Below are 13,717 nucleotides of genomic sequence, written 5' to 3' on the forward strand. Positions count from 1 at the left end.
CTTTAGTGCATTTTTGTTCAATTTAAAAATTTCTGCCTAAAACTGTCAGTGTTGTGTCGTTGTCAGGTAAAAACCCTGCACTGCATTTGAATTTAAGTCTGCCATCGCTATTGGCTAAGAGGTACCCTAGAACGTTAGCTGGTACCATATGATGTCACAATGTTGTTGTTGTGTGTGTGTGTGTGTGTGTGTGTGTGTGTGTGTGTGTGTGTGTGTGTGTGTGTGTGTGTGTGTGTGTGTATTTGTTAGTGGCTCCGCCCTCTCAGTCTGCTAGGCAACAGCATTTGTTGCATTTTTTAAACAGGAAGTGGGAGATAAGTACTCTGGTAGGGGTTGACTTGCTCTTTAAAGAGCAAGTCAACCCCTACCAGAGTCTAACTCCACTCCCACTTCATGTTTGAAAAATGCAACACATGCTGTTTCCTGGGAGACCGAGAGGGCGGAGCCGCTAACAAATACACACACACTGAGGCTCACGACAGCATTGTGACATCATAATGTACCAGTTAACATCATAGCATACTTCTTAGCCAATAGCGGTGGCAGATTTAAATTAAAATACAGTGCAGAGTTTTTACCTGACAACGACACAACACTGACAGTTTTAGGCAGAATATTTAAATTTGAACTAAGATGCACTGAAGTGCCAAATTATTGACGACACGTGTCTGCAGCACGATTAGACACTCGTTTATTTAGTTTATCAGCAAAAAAAAGTTTATTTGGGGGTGACTTGCTCTTTAAGGTATTTGGTATTTATAAGATACCTACAACAGGTAAATTTGTAATTATTTCTAACTTTTACACAGAAACACTTTTGAAAATGGCTGAAATATCCCTTAAAGAAATGGGATCTGGCCTAATACCACATTATGCACCCGCCTACAACCGCAGTAGTGTTAATAAACCTTGCAGATTCAGTTGGAATCTGCTGAGTGTTTTTTTTCTAACACAACAAACTCCTCATTAAAACCTCCTGCAGGTACAACTCTACTAATACTAATACTAATTATACCACGGCAATAATGAAAACTGTGGGATTTCTGCAAATAATGCAATTTTTAAGATAAATGGAGTGGGTTTTTTTTCTTCAACATAAACATTTCACAAACCTTGTTGCCATGGAATCACACCAAGACTCCTCGCTAACCCCCAGCAACTCGGACTGATAGGCTGGCTAAGTGGCTGGGTGAATACGCGAGGAGCCGGCTGCCAGCCGTGACTGGCTGTCAGCGTGTTTAAGTGGATTATGTGAACAGGTAAATAGCTCCTAATGAATTCCCTTCTCAACAAACTCCAAGCAGTTCTATTAATGGCTGAAACGTTGAGAAAATGAGAAAGGGAATGACTGACAGGAAACAACGAAGGCTGATTTAAAACCCAAAACAGACAGGAAGACAAAGAGTTAAAGGAGTAAAAGCCCAGCACGCAACTCCCCCACGCATTCGTCAGGAAACAGGTTTCCCTCCTTGACCTGCTAGGCATGCCTCTCCGGTTACATTGTGCTTCACGTCTCTCGCTCTAAATGAGCCCGATGTCTCTCCATCAGCGAGCCCACTGTAAATTCATCTCTTTGTTGTCTAACAGCCTCAGCACTGACTGGGCTGGGACGAGGCAAACGTCCAACGGGGACGAACGAATAGCAAAGCAAACGAGGAATGAGTCCAAAAGCGTGAAGTTAAACACAAATGTCCCGGTCCACTCTGACACCAGCCTCAGGTGTGGCCATGACTGTGGTGCATCGTGTCCATTCGTGTGATTTTTGAATTCTTTGTTTGCAGAGTTGATGAGCAGACGAGTCACCAGCGCATGAACACATGCATGACTGAGTAGATCGGTCGAATGAAAGAATGAATGAATAAAGGAAAGATAAAGACCGACACTAATGGTATTGGTCACTGTGAATCGGTGGCAGGTGTTGGATAAGAAAGAAAACCATTCTTAAGTTAAACATGAGCCAGAAAGTTTTGCATAAGAACCCCTCTCTCCTGGTGGTGAGGTGTTCGAGTAAAGCAAAGGTCTTCTGTTGGGCTTTTTCTGGCACCTTTCCTCAACAATGCACGGTCTACAGTGCATATTAATCCAATACTGGCACAGAATCAAAGCATGTTGATTTCTAAATCCTCTTTGGAGCATTTAATCCCTTCTGCTTGCTTTATTCATTTTTGGCTAAGGAGTCATCTCGCAGGTGCTGTCCATGCAGACAGAGCTTCTTAGACAGGGTGGACTAAACAAAAGGAAACAGTCTGAAGATACACGATGGGCACGAGGGAGTTTCTGCAAATCTATCAGTGCAACGTTTACAGTCCACCTGTCACAACTTAGCATGACACCAACCTCCTGGTGATCATTTTTACAGTTAAAAGCAGTTCCTCTCTATGTGACTCTTATTCCCGTTGCTGGGAATAGAATGTGGGTCAATGCCAGCTCAGTGGAGTTGACATGAGCTTACCAACTAGTGACGCCAGCAGCTACACCACAGCTGCCATTGGGCTTGCATTACAACTACACGGCTCTATGAGAGTCAAGAGGTGAACTAGAGCTCTTAAGATAGCTGCTGGGTGTGCCCCGCCATCACTACGGCCAGGGAGATCACCATGGAGTCAGCATGCATGACTGGGACCCACATCACCACAGTCATCGGGATCGCCTAACTAGTTTAGCATAGCATAGCATAGTTTATTTATATAGCACATTTAAAATGCAGCATGGGAGCTGCCCAAAGTGCTGCACAGGCTAAAACAAAACACAACCATTACAAGGAGCTAAAACAAAGGATAAAAATCTCAATTAAAAGCAGAGAAAACATGATGAATACTAAGAGCACATTAAAACAATGACACAATAAAACACTAAAACGTGTCACTGTCTAAAAGCCAAAGTGTAAAAGTGGGTCTTTAAACGAGATTTAAAAACCGCCAGAGATGGAGCCTGCCGAACTCCAATGGGCAATGAGTTCCAAAGCTTTGGGGCAGCATGGACAAATGCTCGATCCCCCCGCGATTTGAGTCTCATCCGCGGCGTGTGCAGCAGCAAAAGGTCAGCCGACCTCAACGAGCGGGTGGGCACATTTGGAGTGAGAAGAGCAGAGAGGTAGGAAGGTGCCAGGTCATTTGAGTGCTTTAAAACAAAAGTCAGTAACTTAAACTGCACTCTGAAAATGACAGGGAGCCAGTGAAGATGTTCCAGGACAGGGGTAATGTGGCTACGTCGGTGTGCACCCGTCAAGAACCTGGCAGTTTGCGCCAGGCTTTATGATCACTGCTCACCTTTGGCTGAAAACTCAAAACAACCCTGCTCCTCTTTAGTTTGCTTCAACTGTTGACAGACTTCTGCTGTTTTTGTCGTTTTTAAATGTTTCTGATCGGCAAATTTAAAAACATGACAATGGTTGGCAATGGCAACTATGGCAAACATGACAATGGACACTATGACAAGTAGGCTCAAAGATCTCAAAAGCCACACATCGTGTCTTGTTCTAAAGAAGATCAAGAACTATAGAAGCCAGGACAACGTTGTTCTGATTATGAACAGAAGTCACGATTCAGCAAGGAAGAAACGGCGGAAAACTGGCGTCACGGAAGAGCTCCAAAGTGAATACCTCTGAGTGACCCAGAACCTCACAGAGATCCTTCATTAACTTACCAAAAAAAAAAAAAGATCTTGATGATCATAAACACAGTTGGGAAGACATTGTGTGGATTGGCGAGACAAAAGTGGAACTTTCTGGAAGGTCCAGGCCTGTCCAATGGATGCATAAGCTTTGCGGAACGTCCCGTGAAGCATAGTAGGGCTGCAACAAACGATTATTTGGATAATCGATTAATCGGATGGGGTCTCGACACGATTAATCGATTAATCGGATTACATGGGGAAATTTTTAAAAACTGCTAGGGAAACGTTATTTCTCTCCTTCCTTCACTTTATTTAACACAACATTATTAGAAAACAGTTCAATAGCAGAAAAACAACATGCCATCACCTAAATTGACTTATAAGGTGTATAGACAGAGACCCTAAGCTACATCTATCTGTGACCTAAAATGCTTGGTCCAAGTTAAACAGCTTAAGGGCAATTCTCATCTGTTTTGTTTGATCTCATCTGTTGACATTTATTTTAAATGTAATTAAACATAGGCTGTGAATTAATCAAAATTGATCACTATTTCCAAAACTGACTGAAAAAATACCAAATAAAACAAAAGTAAATGAATGCCATCCTCCTTGCGATGATGCCCTGGGCAACTGCCATAAAGTCACATCAAGAAATGCTGCTGATCATTCCAATGATCCCAAATAGACTCACATTAGGCCACATGAAAGCAACTGAACCCAAAAATATATTAACCAGTATATAACTGCACTCTCACACAACACGCCTGCAGCAACAGTTAGGACTCCTCCCTCCCTTTTAAAAGCGTTTTTGCTTCCGAGGACATTGTGGTTGTAAAACCACATGCTAGTAGTCTGGCCCCGGTGTGATCAACCAGTTTCTGCGGGAATGTGACGGCGGAACCAGGGCCAGATTAACACTTTGTTGTACCCTGGGCAACAATATTCAAGGGCTCCATCATCACGACCCAAGGATCACCATAATGTGGTCACATACAGAATATTTTACTGTAATATGCAGTAAATATACTCAATACTTGAATGCCTGACAACACGTAACCCGCCCAGAGTAACCTTTGACCCACCTCGTGTGGACTGACCAATGAGGAGAGGGTCTTAACTTGAGGCCCTCTCTTCATTGGTCAGTCTGCATGAGACTGACTCTCAACTGACATTCAGTCGTAGGCAGCGAAGCGTCTCTGTGCAGCGCAAAAGCCCGGGTGGACAGTTTGTTTAATATAGGGTGACCATATTTCCATTTCCAAACAAGAGGACAGGGGATCTGTGCCTATGACGTCACACTATGGCAACGCCACACAAACCATGCTGGGACCCATTTTTTGTAAGAACTAAATTAATATCAGATTCTGCCAATTAAAGGGCTCTAAAACAATTCATATGTAAATATTTTGCATATTTAATGCAAAATCTAATTTTTATGCTTTAGTGCTGCAACAAGGTTTTAGTAATAATAAATTATTACAGGTGCTGGCCAGTAAATTAGAATATCATCAAAAGGTTGAAAATATTTCAGTAATTCCATTCAAAACGTGAAACTTGTACATTATATTCATGCAATGCACACAGACCAATGTATTTCCAATGTTCATTACATTTAAATTTGATATTCATAAGTGACAACTAATGAAAACTCCAAATTTGGTATCTCAAAAAATTAGAATATTCTGAAAAGGCTGAATATAGAAGACACCTGCTGCCACTCTAATCAGCTGATTTACTCAAAACACCTGCAAAGGCCTTTAAAAGGTCCCTCAGTCTTGTTTTGAAGGCACCACAATCATGGGGAAGACTTCTGACTTAACAGCTGTCCAAAAGACAATCATTGACACCTTGCACAAGGAGGGCAAGACACAAAAGGTGATTGCTAAAGAAGCTGGCTGTTCGCAGAGCTCTGTGTCCAAGCACATTAACAGACAGGCGAAGGGACGGAAAACATGTGGTAGAAAAAAGTGTACAAGCTCTAGGGATAACCGCACCCTGCAGAGAATTGTGACGACAAACCCATTCAAAAATGTGGGGGAGATCCACAAAGAGTGGACTGCAGCTGGAGTCAGCGCTTCAAGAACCACCACGAGGAGACTCATGAAAGACATGGGATTCAGGTGTCGCATTCCGTGTGTCAAGCCACTCTTGAACAAGAAACAGCGCAAGAAGCGTCTCGCCTGGGCCAAGGACAAAAAGGACTGGACTGATGCTGAGTGGTCCAAAGTTATGTTTTCTGATGAAAGCAAGTTCTGCATTTCCTTTGGAAATCAAGGACCCAGAGTCTGGAGGAAGAGCGGAGAAGCACAGAATCCACGTTGCATGAGGTCCAGTGTAAAGTTTCCACCGTCAGTGATGGTGTGGGGTGCCATGTCATCTGCCGGTGTTGGCCCACTCTGTTTCCTGAGGTCCAGGGTCAATGCAGCCGTCTACCAGGAAGTTTTAGAGCACTTCATGCTTCCTGCTGCTGACCAACTTTATGGGGATGCAGACTTCACCTTTCAACAGGACTTGGCACCTGCACACAGTGCCAAAACCACCAGCACCTGGTTCAAGGACCATGGTATCCCTGTCCTTGATTGGCCAGCAAACTCGCCTGACCTTAACCCCATAGAAAATCTATGGGGTATTGTGAAGCGGAGGATGCAATACGCTAGACCCAACAATGCAGAGGAGCTGAAGACGACTATCAGAGCAACCTGGGCTCTCATAACACCTGAGCAGTGCCACAGACTGATCGAGTCCATGCCACGCCGCATTACTGCAGTTATTGAGGCAAAAGGAGCCCCGACTAAGTATTGAGTGCTATACATGCACATTCTTTTCATGTTCATTCTTTTCAGTTGGCCAACATTAGAGAAACAAACATTTTTTCATTGGCCTTTAGAATATTCTAATTTTCTGAGATACCAGATTTGATGTTTTCATTGGTTGTCACCTATAAATATCAAAATTAAACGTAATAAACATCGGAAATACATTGGTCTGTGTGCATTGCATGAATATAATGTACAAGTTTCACGTTTTGAATGGAATTACTGAAATATTTTCAACCTTTTGATGATATTCTAATTTACTGGCCAGCACCTGTATACCTTTTGTTTTACTACAGCATCGGTACGCTTCCTGTGCACAGATTATTAAGGATGCTTGTTTCAGCTGTGAGATTAGACGATAGGATCAATGAAAAAATAAGTTGTCACACACTCCATGGAAACTTTCTGAGAATCCACAAATAGTGGCTTTCAAATAGTTTTGTTACGTTTTGCAAGTTTTTAAAAGAAGCAGATGAGACAGCATGTCTGATAATTTAGTTTTTCATCTGATCATATTAGAACATGTCTGTAATGTCTGAGGGGACTTTATAAACACTGTATAACTAACACTCCTGGAGAGGGCATGAATTACACAGAGGCTTCTGGGGAGCCCAGTTATGGAGGGGGGGGGGGGGGCATTTTGCCTTGGCCCCAAAATGTCTTGAAACGGCCCTGGGTGTGTGACTGAGTTTTGAAGGTGATCTGAATTGTATCAGATGTATAAATATTACATGTGTATAACTTATTGTTTTTTACTGGTAAAAACGTGTAGTGGAGATAAATCTACCTACATTTGACTTTTCAACACTTTGTTTTGTTTTCTTGTTTTTATTTAACTATTTTCCTGTCCTGTCTGTCTCTCATCTTCCTGCATCTCCTCATAATTCTCCAGAAAATCTGTTGCCTGGATTCTTACCTTTTCACCTCATCAGTTACTTTTGAGCAGATCAAAGATCTCCTGACCGAAAAGCGCAGAGCACGTTTTCGATGCTGCGTGAGGTGAAATCACCACAGCACAGGTGATGAGCTCCGCAGTAGCGCGCTTCAGGCACAAATAAGACAGAAAATAGAGAACATGTGCGGACATGAACGATCGTGTGCTAATTATAGTTTTTTGGTTGCGCCACTTTGAGAATGGACCGTGCGCTGGAAGCAGCTGCCTGGATCGCTGCGCGACAATGCGGAACCGGTTCGCAGCAGCGCAAGTCTGCCGGCTCTCCCTCGCGCTGATCTGCGGCTCTCCCTCGCGCTGATCTGCCGGCTCTACCTCGCGCTGATCTGACTTGCTCTGGTCTGCGCGCAACGGCGGGCGGGAAGGGGGGGGGGCGCTTTTGGAAGAGTTGTGCGACACAACGAATCGATGACGCAATTCGTTGCCAACGCTTTTAGTAATCGATTTTCATCGAATTTATCGATTCGTTGTTGCAGCCCTAAAGCATAGTATGCCGCAATCGATCTCCGTTAAGAGTGTATGGGGGAGTTTCCACCGGCTGTGAGGCGTCATATCCTGGAAGTGCAGGGACACGACGCTCTGCCAGAGCCACAGTCAGAGTCTATCTTTTACAGGGTATACATCCAGAACGCACCAACTCAGTAGTTCAAATTAGGCCAATCAGGATGTTGGACACAAAAGAAGTGTAAAACTTCCTGAAACACTCCTGGTGGGAAGGCAGGTAAAACGATCTATGACACTACGCGCTCCTTAAGCTTGGTTTATGCTTGACACGTCCGCGAGGTTCGCACGGCTCCGCGCAGCAAAATTGCGTCATTTTGACAACCACGCCCCTCCACCGCGCCTCCGCACGGCCCAAACTTTCCGCACCGCGCACCTAGGAAATTTTCTAACCACGCAGACGGTCGGACGCGGAAAAACATGGTGGACTGGCAAGTAGGCCTGTAGCGACGCTTCGATGACGTCGAGGATTCGATTCTAAAAAAATGTCGACGTCAAATCCGGAAGTCGACGCACCACGTGACATAAACAGAGCAGCGCGGAGAAAAAATGCCGTTCATCTGATAGACTCAGCAGCAATGTCTCAGGGACCCCGGCGCCCTACCTCAAAGGTGTGGGAATATTTGAAACAGAGCACAAAACGTAAAGTGCCGTTATTCGCAGTCTTTGCACCATGGAATTAGCTTATCACACCAGCACAACGTCCATGTGAGAGCATCTGAAGCGGAGGCATCCCATTGTTACCCGTGACTCCCGCGAAAAGAAGTAAGTAACATTATATCATATTGTCAGTGTTTGCTAAATTGATTGCATGTTTGTGTAACATGTGCGTGAGCTCTGCGCACTTCGGTAGGGCGTGTTTGGTTTGGCTAAACACAGCTTTATTTAGCTAACTTTAATTAGCGATAGCAAATAATGCTGGCCCAAATGGCTAACTAGGTAATTGCTGCTAGGCAATGACAAAATGTATTGTTGTACAAAACATGACTTAACATTACAAAATTAGCCACACCAGCATTCTCAAATGACAATCATGGCATAGCACTGCAATAAGGCTAAGAGCAGATTTAAGATGCCTTACTTTCATAGCCGTTGTTCTGATATGCTCCAAATATAATCTAATTTGCATTCTGCAAAGCCTATACTTCTGTGTAGCTTATATTGTTGACTTTATTGCAACAGGGAAACATGTTTCTAACTGTGCATTTGACAATAAACACTTTTAATCTTTGAATTGATTTTGTGTTTTCCAGAGCAAAGCAAAGAACCTTGTCTTATCTTGGGCAAGAGATGCAATGCACACCTCCAGCCAAGCTGAATAAAAGGATCTTGAAAGTAAGTAATAAATATTAGCTAACTGTTGCTTGCTTTCAGCATCTTTTAGGAGGAAACTGCTAACTATGTAAAAAAAATTCACCCTCACTTAGATAAAAACAGATGACAAATATGACAATAGGGTCCAGTTTCTTTAATGTCCAACGTTTGCTTTTGTTGGCTTCTTTTTTATCTTCATGTCCTTGTGTGATTTGTCTAGTAATTAAATGTTGAATGCTATGTTGTTTCTATATTTATATTTTTATCTTACAGTTGTTTGTTAAAGACATGAGGCCTTTGTCTCTTGTTGAGGGTGACGCCTTCATCAATATGGTCGAATATGCCTGTCCTGGCTTCAAATGTCCATCCAGCTGGTGGTTCACAAACCAGATGGGAAAACATATGAAGATACTCTGGATAATTTAAAGAAGAACATAAAGAAGAGGTCCTCAAAAATCATTCACCACTTCTGTTCAGGCTGTACAACTGGGTGCTCTTCCTTAGAGACTGTTAAACAGTTTTATTTTGTGTTAAAGACTCGGATGTTCATGCTGTGACCTGCACAGTGTTCTGTTTTGCACTAAAACTAGAGTTAAACTACAGTTATTGGAATTGTGTTCCAGTAATAATACTGCTTTTATTTTGTTTTAAGCAGAAGATGTTTGACTTTGGAAAATCATTGTGTAATAAAGTCATTTATACATTTTTGGGGGTAATTCTTTCAAATATGTTGGTTTAAATCAATTGTACAGCAAAAAAAATAAAAATAAAATCAAAAGATTAATCATTTAATTAGTCATTAAGAATAGTCAACTATTCGATAAAATAATCGCCAGAATAATCGTTTTGAAAATAATCGTTTACCTACAGCCCTACTGGCAAGAACTAGTATGGCAGAGGTTCGTAAATACAGACATTTGTATTAGGGCTGCAGCTATCGAATATTTTTGTAATCGAGTACTCTATCGAATATTCTATCGATTAATCGAGTACTCTAATAAATTACCCTTTTGCGTTTGTAAACCATTATATCAAATAGCATGTTGTATAATATGAAATACCTTAAAATGAGCAAGCAATTGCCAGTTATTCTTCAAGTTTTATTCAAAATTACTTTTCAAAACTTCAGCACTTCAACTTTACTTTACAGTAAACAAATGCGAGCGGCTGCGGCCCAAACACCATGGCAACACAAGGAACTACAAATCACTTTGACCAAGTCTCATAGGAATGAATATAAAAAGCTGAATATTGAGCCAATGACAGACTTCTGTTTTTGATCTTCTTGAACTATCTGTACTTAAAACTAGAAACAAGTTAAATTTGATTGAACGTCAGAAGGTGGGAAAGTGCCCCGCTCCCTCCCAGCTCCCTGATTGGTTGAGAGAGGTCAATCATCTTCAGGCTAAATGGAATTACACACCCACGCATGTGAGACATCAAATCGATCGGCTTGGCCTAAGGAATCCATCCATCCACATATAAATCCATACATGCTTCCATCCATCCATCCATCTAACATCCATCCAACAATCCATCCATCATTTCATTCATCCATCCCATATCAAATCTGAACATATGTTAATCTATCAGTTTCAGATATCAGCAAATATTTCTAAATTCACAGTTCAGCCAACTGTAAAAATGTACCCGTTAAACTATTGTCATTCAAATGCCAGCTGTTTAAACATTTCAAATTTCGAGTTTTTAATAAATGTTCAAAGATTAAAGTTTTCTGCCGTTTAGCATTTTTATCCATTCTTCACCTATATTCTGAGCCTTTGCTCAAATAGAAATTGAGGCCTGCCTCTAATTCTGGTCCTCCTTCCAATAAAGGCCTGGAGCTTGATGAGCTTGAGTCAAATACAGGCCTGGGCCTGTATTAGAGGATTTACGATATCTGACTTTCTGGGAAAGCCAGATATGTTAGCTTCCATTTCGCTAATGGTGCGTTCGCTTTCTCCTCAGAACTCAGAATTTCTGACTAGAAGAACATGAACGCGTTCTAAAGTTTGGCTTCACTTTACTAAATGCGACGGGTGATTGGGTGAAGATGAAACCAGCGACAACGATCTAAGTGTGAGGCATCATCGTTTTAATCTGCTCCAGCAGCTAAATAAACTGTTTAAGATAACGTTAGCTTGATATGTTAGCTTCCATTGCTGCCATTGTTATCAGCTAATGGTGCGTTCGCTTTCTCCTCGGAAATTCTAACTTCCCAGTAGGAAAAATCAAATGAAAAAGGATGGCAAAAGGAATGAAGATACACAGTAAATTTAGTTCACAGTAAAGATGTTTGCTTCAGTTTAATTATCAGCTTATAAAACTACAAGGACGATGTTAAAATACAAACAGTTGTATGTTATTTATCGTGATATTTATCAAATATGGTTATATATTGAGAAAAATATATATTTAATTATAAAAGAGAATTAAAATAATAAACACTCAAAAGTATATAAAATTGGTACCGTTAAGTACCGGTATCGATTCCTAGGTACTGGGAATTAGTACCGAATCGATTCAAATGTCACAGGTACCCATCCCTACGTCAGGTCATCTTTGTACTTAATGGCTTTTTCTTATTCTAGTCTGAAACATGTAACAAAGCAGCAGAGATCTGTAAGGGTGTGAATACTTCCTCATACACCGATGAGATGTTTATTTTACGTCTCCGTTCTAAATGAGATGAAATTATTCACAGGTGTGCTTTAAATCCGCCTGAGCCAATCAGAAGCGAGCCTGTTTGGAAATGAGGCTATAAAGCACCATGTGCCACATTTAGCCAACCTGTGGGGGTGACGATGGGAAGTTTCTCCACATGGCCTCAGCTGAAAGCAGCACCAGCACCCGTTCTAAGGCCATTGTTTGTTTACCTGAGCCCGGTTCGGTTCGGGAATGGTTCGGGCAGAGCGCAGTTAGGCCGAAAGGCAGCGACAAAGAGCCCGCTCGCGTTTCCACGACCCGGTTCATTAAAACCGCAGAACCCATCGAGGCGCGCGGTTCGGCTGGTTCCGAGGCCGGGTGTTGTTCATGTGTGTGCTCTTTACCTCGCAGTCGTAGAGGTCCGTTAGCTGGTCGATGATCCACTCCTCCAGGTTCAGTCTCTTCCTCAGCTCCTTGCGGTCGTATTTGACGGTAACGCGTCCCTGCTTCCGAACCGGCATCTCCGGTTCCTCCGTGGTGCCGGCCGGCGTCTGGAAATATACCCGGGGTTGAGGGCTCGTCTCCGGGCTCGTCACAGCTGCCATTGTCGCTCTGCTCGGGCTCCTCCACCGGAGGTGTGGAAGTGTAAACGCGGGGTACCGGAGACGAAGCGGAGAGCGGCTCTGGGGCTCCTTTTGTGTCGAACTTAAAAAAAATGAATAAATTAGAAAATGGATGTGAGTGAGTTAAAAATCCCCCTTCCCGACGAAACCGCACCGGAGCTTTTGTCCAAGGTCGCTCCGAGGAACACGGACAGGGACTGGAGCGCTTCCACGAAACAAAACGGTACCGACGGCCAGGCGGTACGGGTAACCGGCTTACCGGACTATTTACGGAGAGCGGTGTCCGCTTACATAAAACCCAACGGAGCAGAGCGCTGGAGACCGGCCTCAACTCTTGAGTGAGCACAAAGAGGAAAAGAGAAAATCACACGTCCCTCTCCGCTCCGCTCCGCCGGCCCCACGAGAGCTGCGCGCGCGCGACTGGACTCGAGCGCAGCTGACGTAGACGGACCGCTTTTTTCTCATTTTCCTTAAAAAAAAAAAAAAAAAAAAAACTCTAATTGCAACCATCGATTTTCAACTACAAATCTGCTATTTATGCGTGACCCAAGAGGCTTTTTACGCTGTAGAAGGGAAACGGCGCATTATTATGCGAAAACTGGCCATTTAACGCGTTACCAAGTGAAATATTAAATCAGTGGTTCGCTAACTTTATACTGTTGATTTCTAATAAAATGTGCCTTGTGCTTCTGATCATGGACGTAATTTTTTTTGGAGGGGGACAGGGGGGACATGACCCCCCACTTTTTCCAAAGTCAAGTTTTGACCCCTGCACTTTTTACTATCAAAAAACAACATTTACGCTATGTTAAATTGACACTGGTTGAGCTCTAGGACCAAGCGAAAAACAACCGTTTGTGTTGATGCCTGTTTCCCGAGCATACTGTAAATATCCCCCCCGTGCCCCCCCCCCCCCCCCCCACTTATAAAGTGAAAATTTCATCCACGCTTCTGATGTTTCCAATCTAGAGGTCAAGACTCCAAAATGGGTCATTACACTCCTTGTATGGAAGACTAATCCTGCCAAAATATAATAAAATAACCTACATTTGGAAATAAACAAATATATGTTGTAAATATTTTTCTCCAGCACTGGTTGTTATATGAGCTTCACCACAGGAATATTTTTTCCCAGTTTATAAATTATCTCCACCCACACAATTATTCAGACGATGAAGTACAATCACTGTCCACACTAGGCGCAGGGAACATATCACCCGTGTGTTGGCATCCCTTCATTGGCTCCCTGT

The 13,717-nt window shown here is 42.8% G+C and overlaps 1 protein-coding gene across 2 annotated transcripts in view; it reads right to left on the reverse strand.

The window, feature by feature from the left end:
• ppp1r14bb (protein phosphatase 1, regulatory (inhibitor) subunit 14Bb) overlaps positions 1-12,881 on the reverse strand; it is a 47,855-nt gene extending 34,974 nt beyond the window's left edge. The window contains exons 1-2 of one of the 2 annotated variants that reach the window (XM_015946545.3): positions 12,622-12,881; positions 12,249-12,549 (exon numbers count right to left, since the gene is read on the reverse strand). In XM_015946545.3, the coding sequence (XP_015802031.1) occupies positions 12,249-12,449 (201 nt within the window). In that variant the 5' untranslated portion in view covers positions 12,450-12,549; positions 12,622-12,881. Of the gene's footprint in view, positions 1-12,248 lie in introns of both variants that reach the window. The other variant, XM_054748814.2, reaches the window with a different exon arrangement.
• Between the last annotated feature and the right edge of the window lie 836 nt (positions 12,882-13,717).

This window comes from Nothobranchius furzeri, chromosome 14 (genome assembly GCF_043380555.1).
Source record: "Nothobranchius furzeri strain GRZ-AD chromosome 14, NfurGRZ-RIMD1, whole genome shotgun sequence".
NCBI lineage: Eukaryota > Metazoa > Chordata > Actinopteri > Cyprinodontiformes > Nothobranchiidae > Nothobranchius > Nothobranchius furzeri.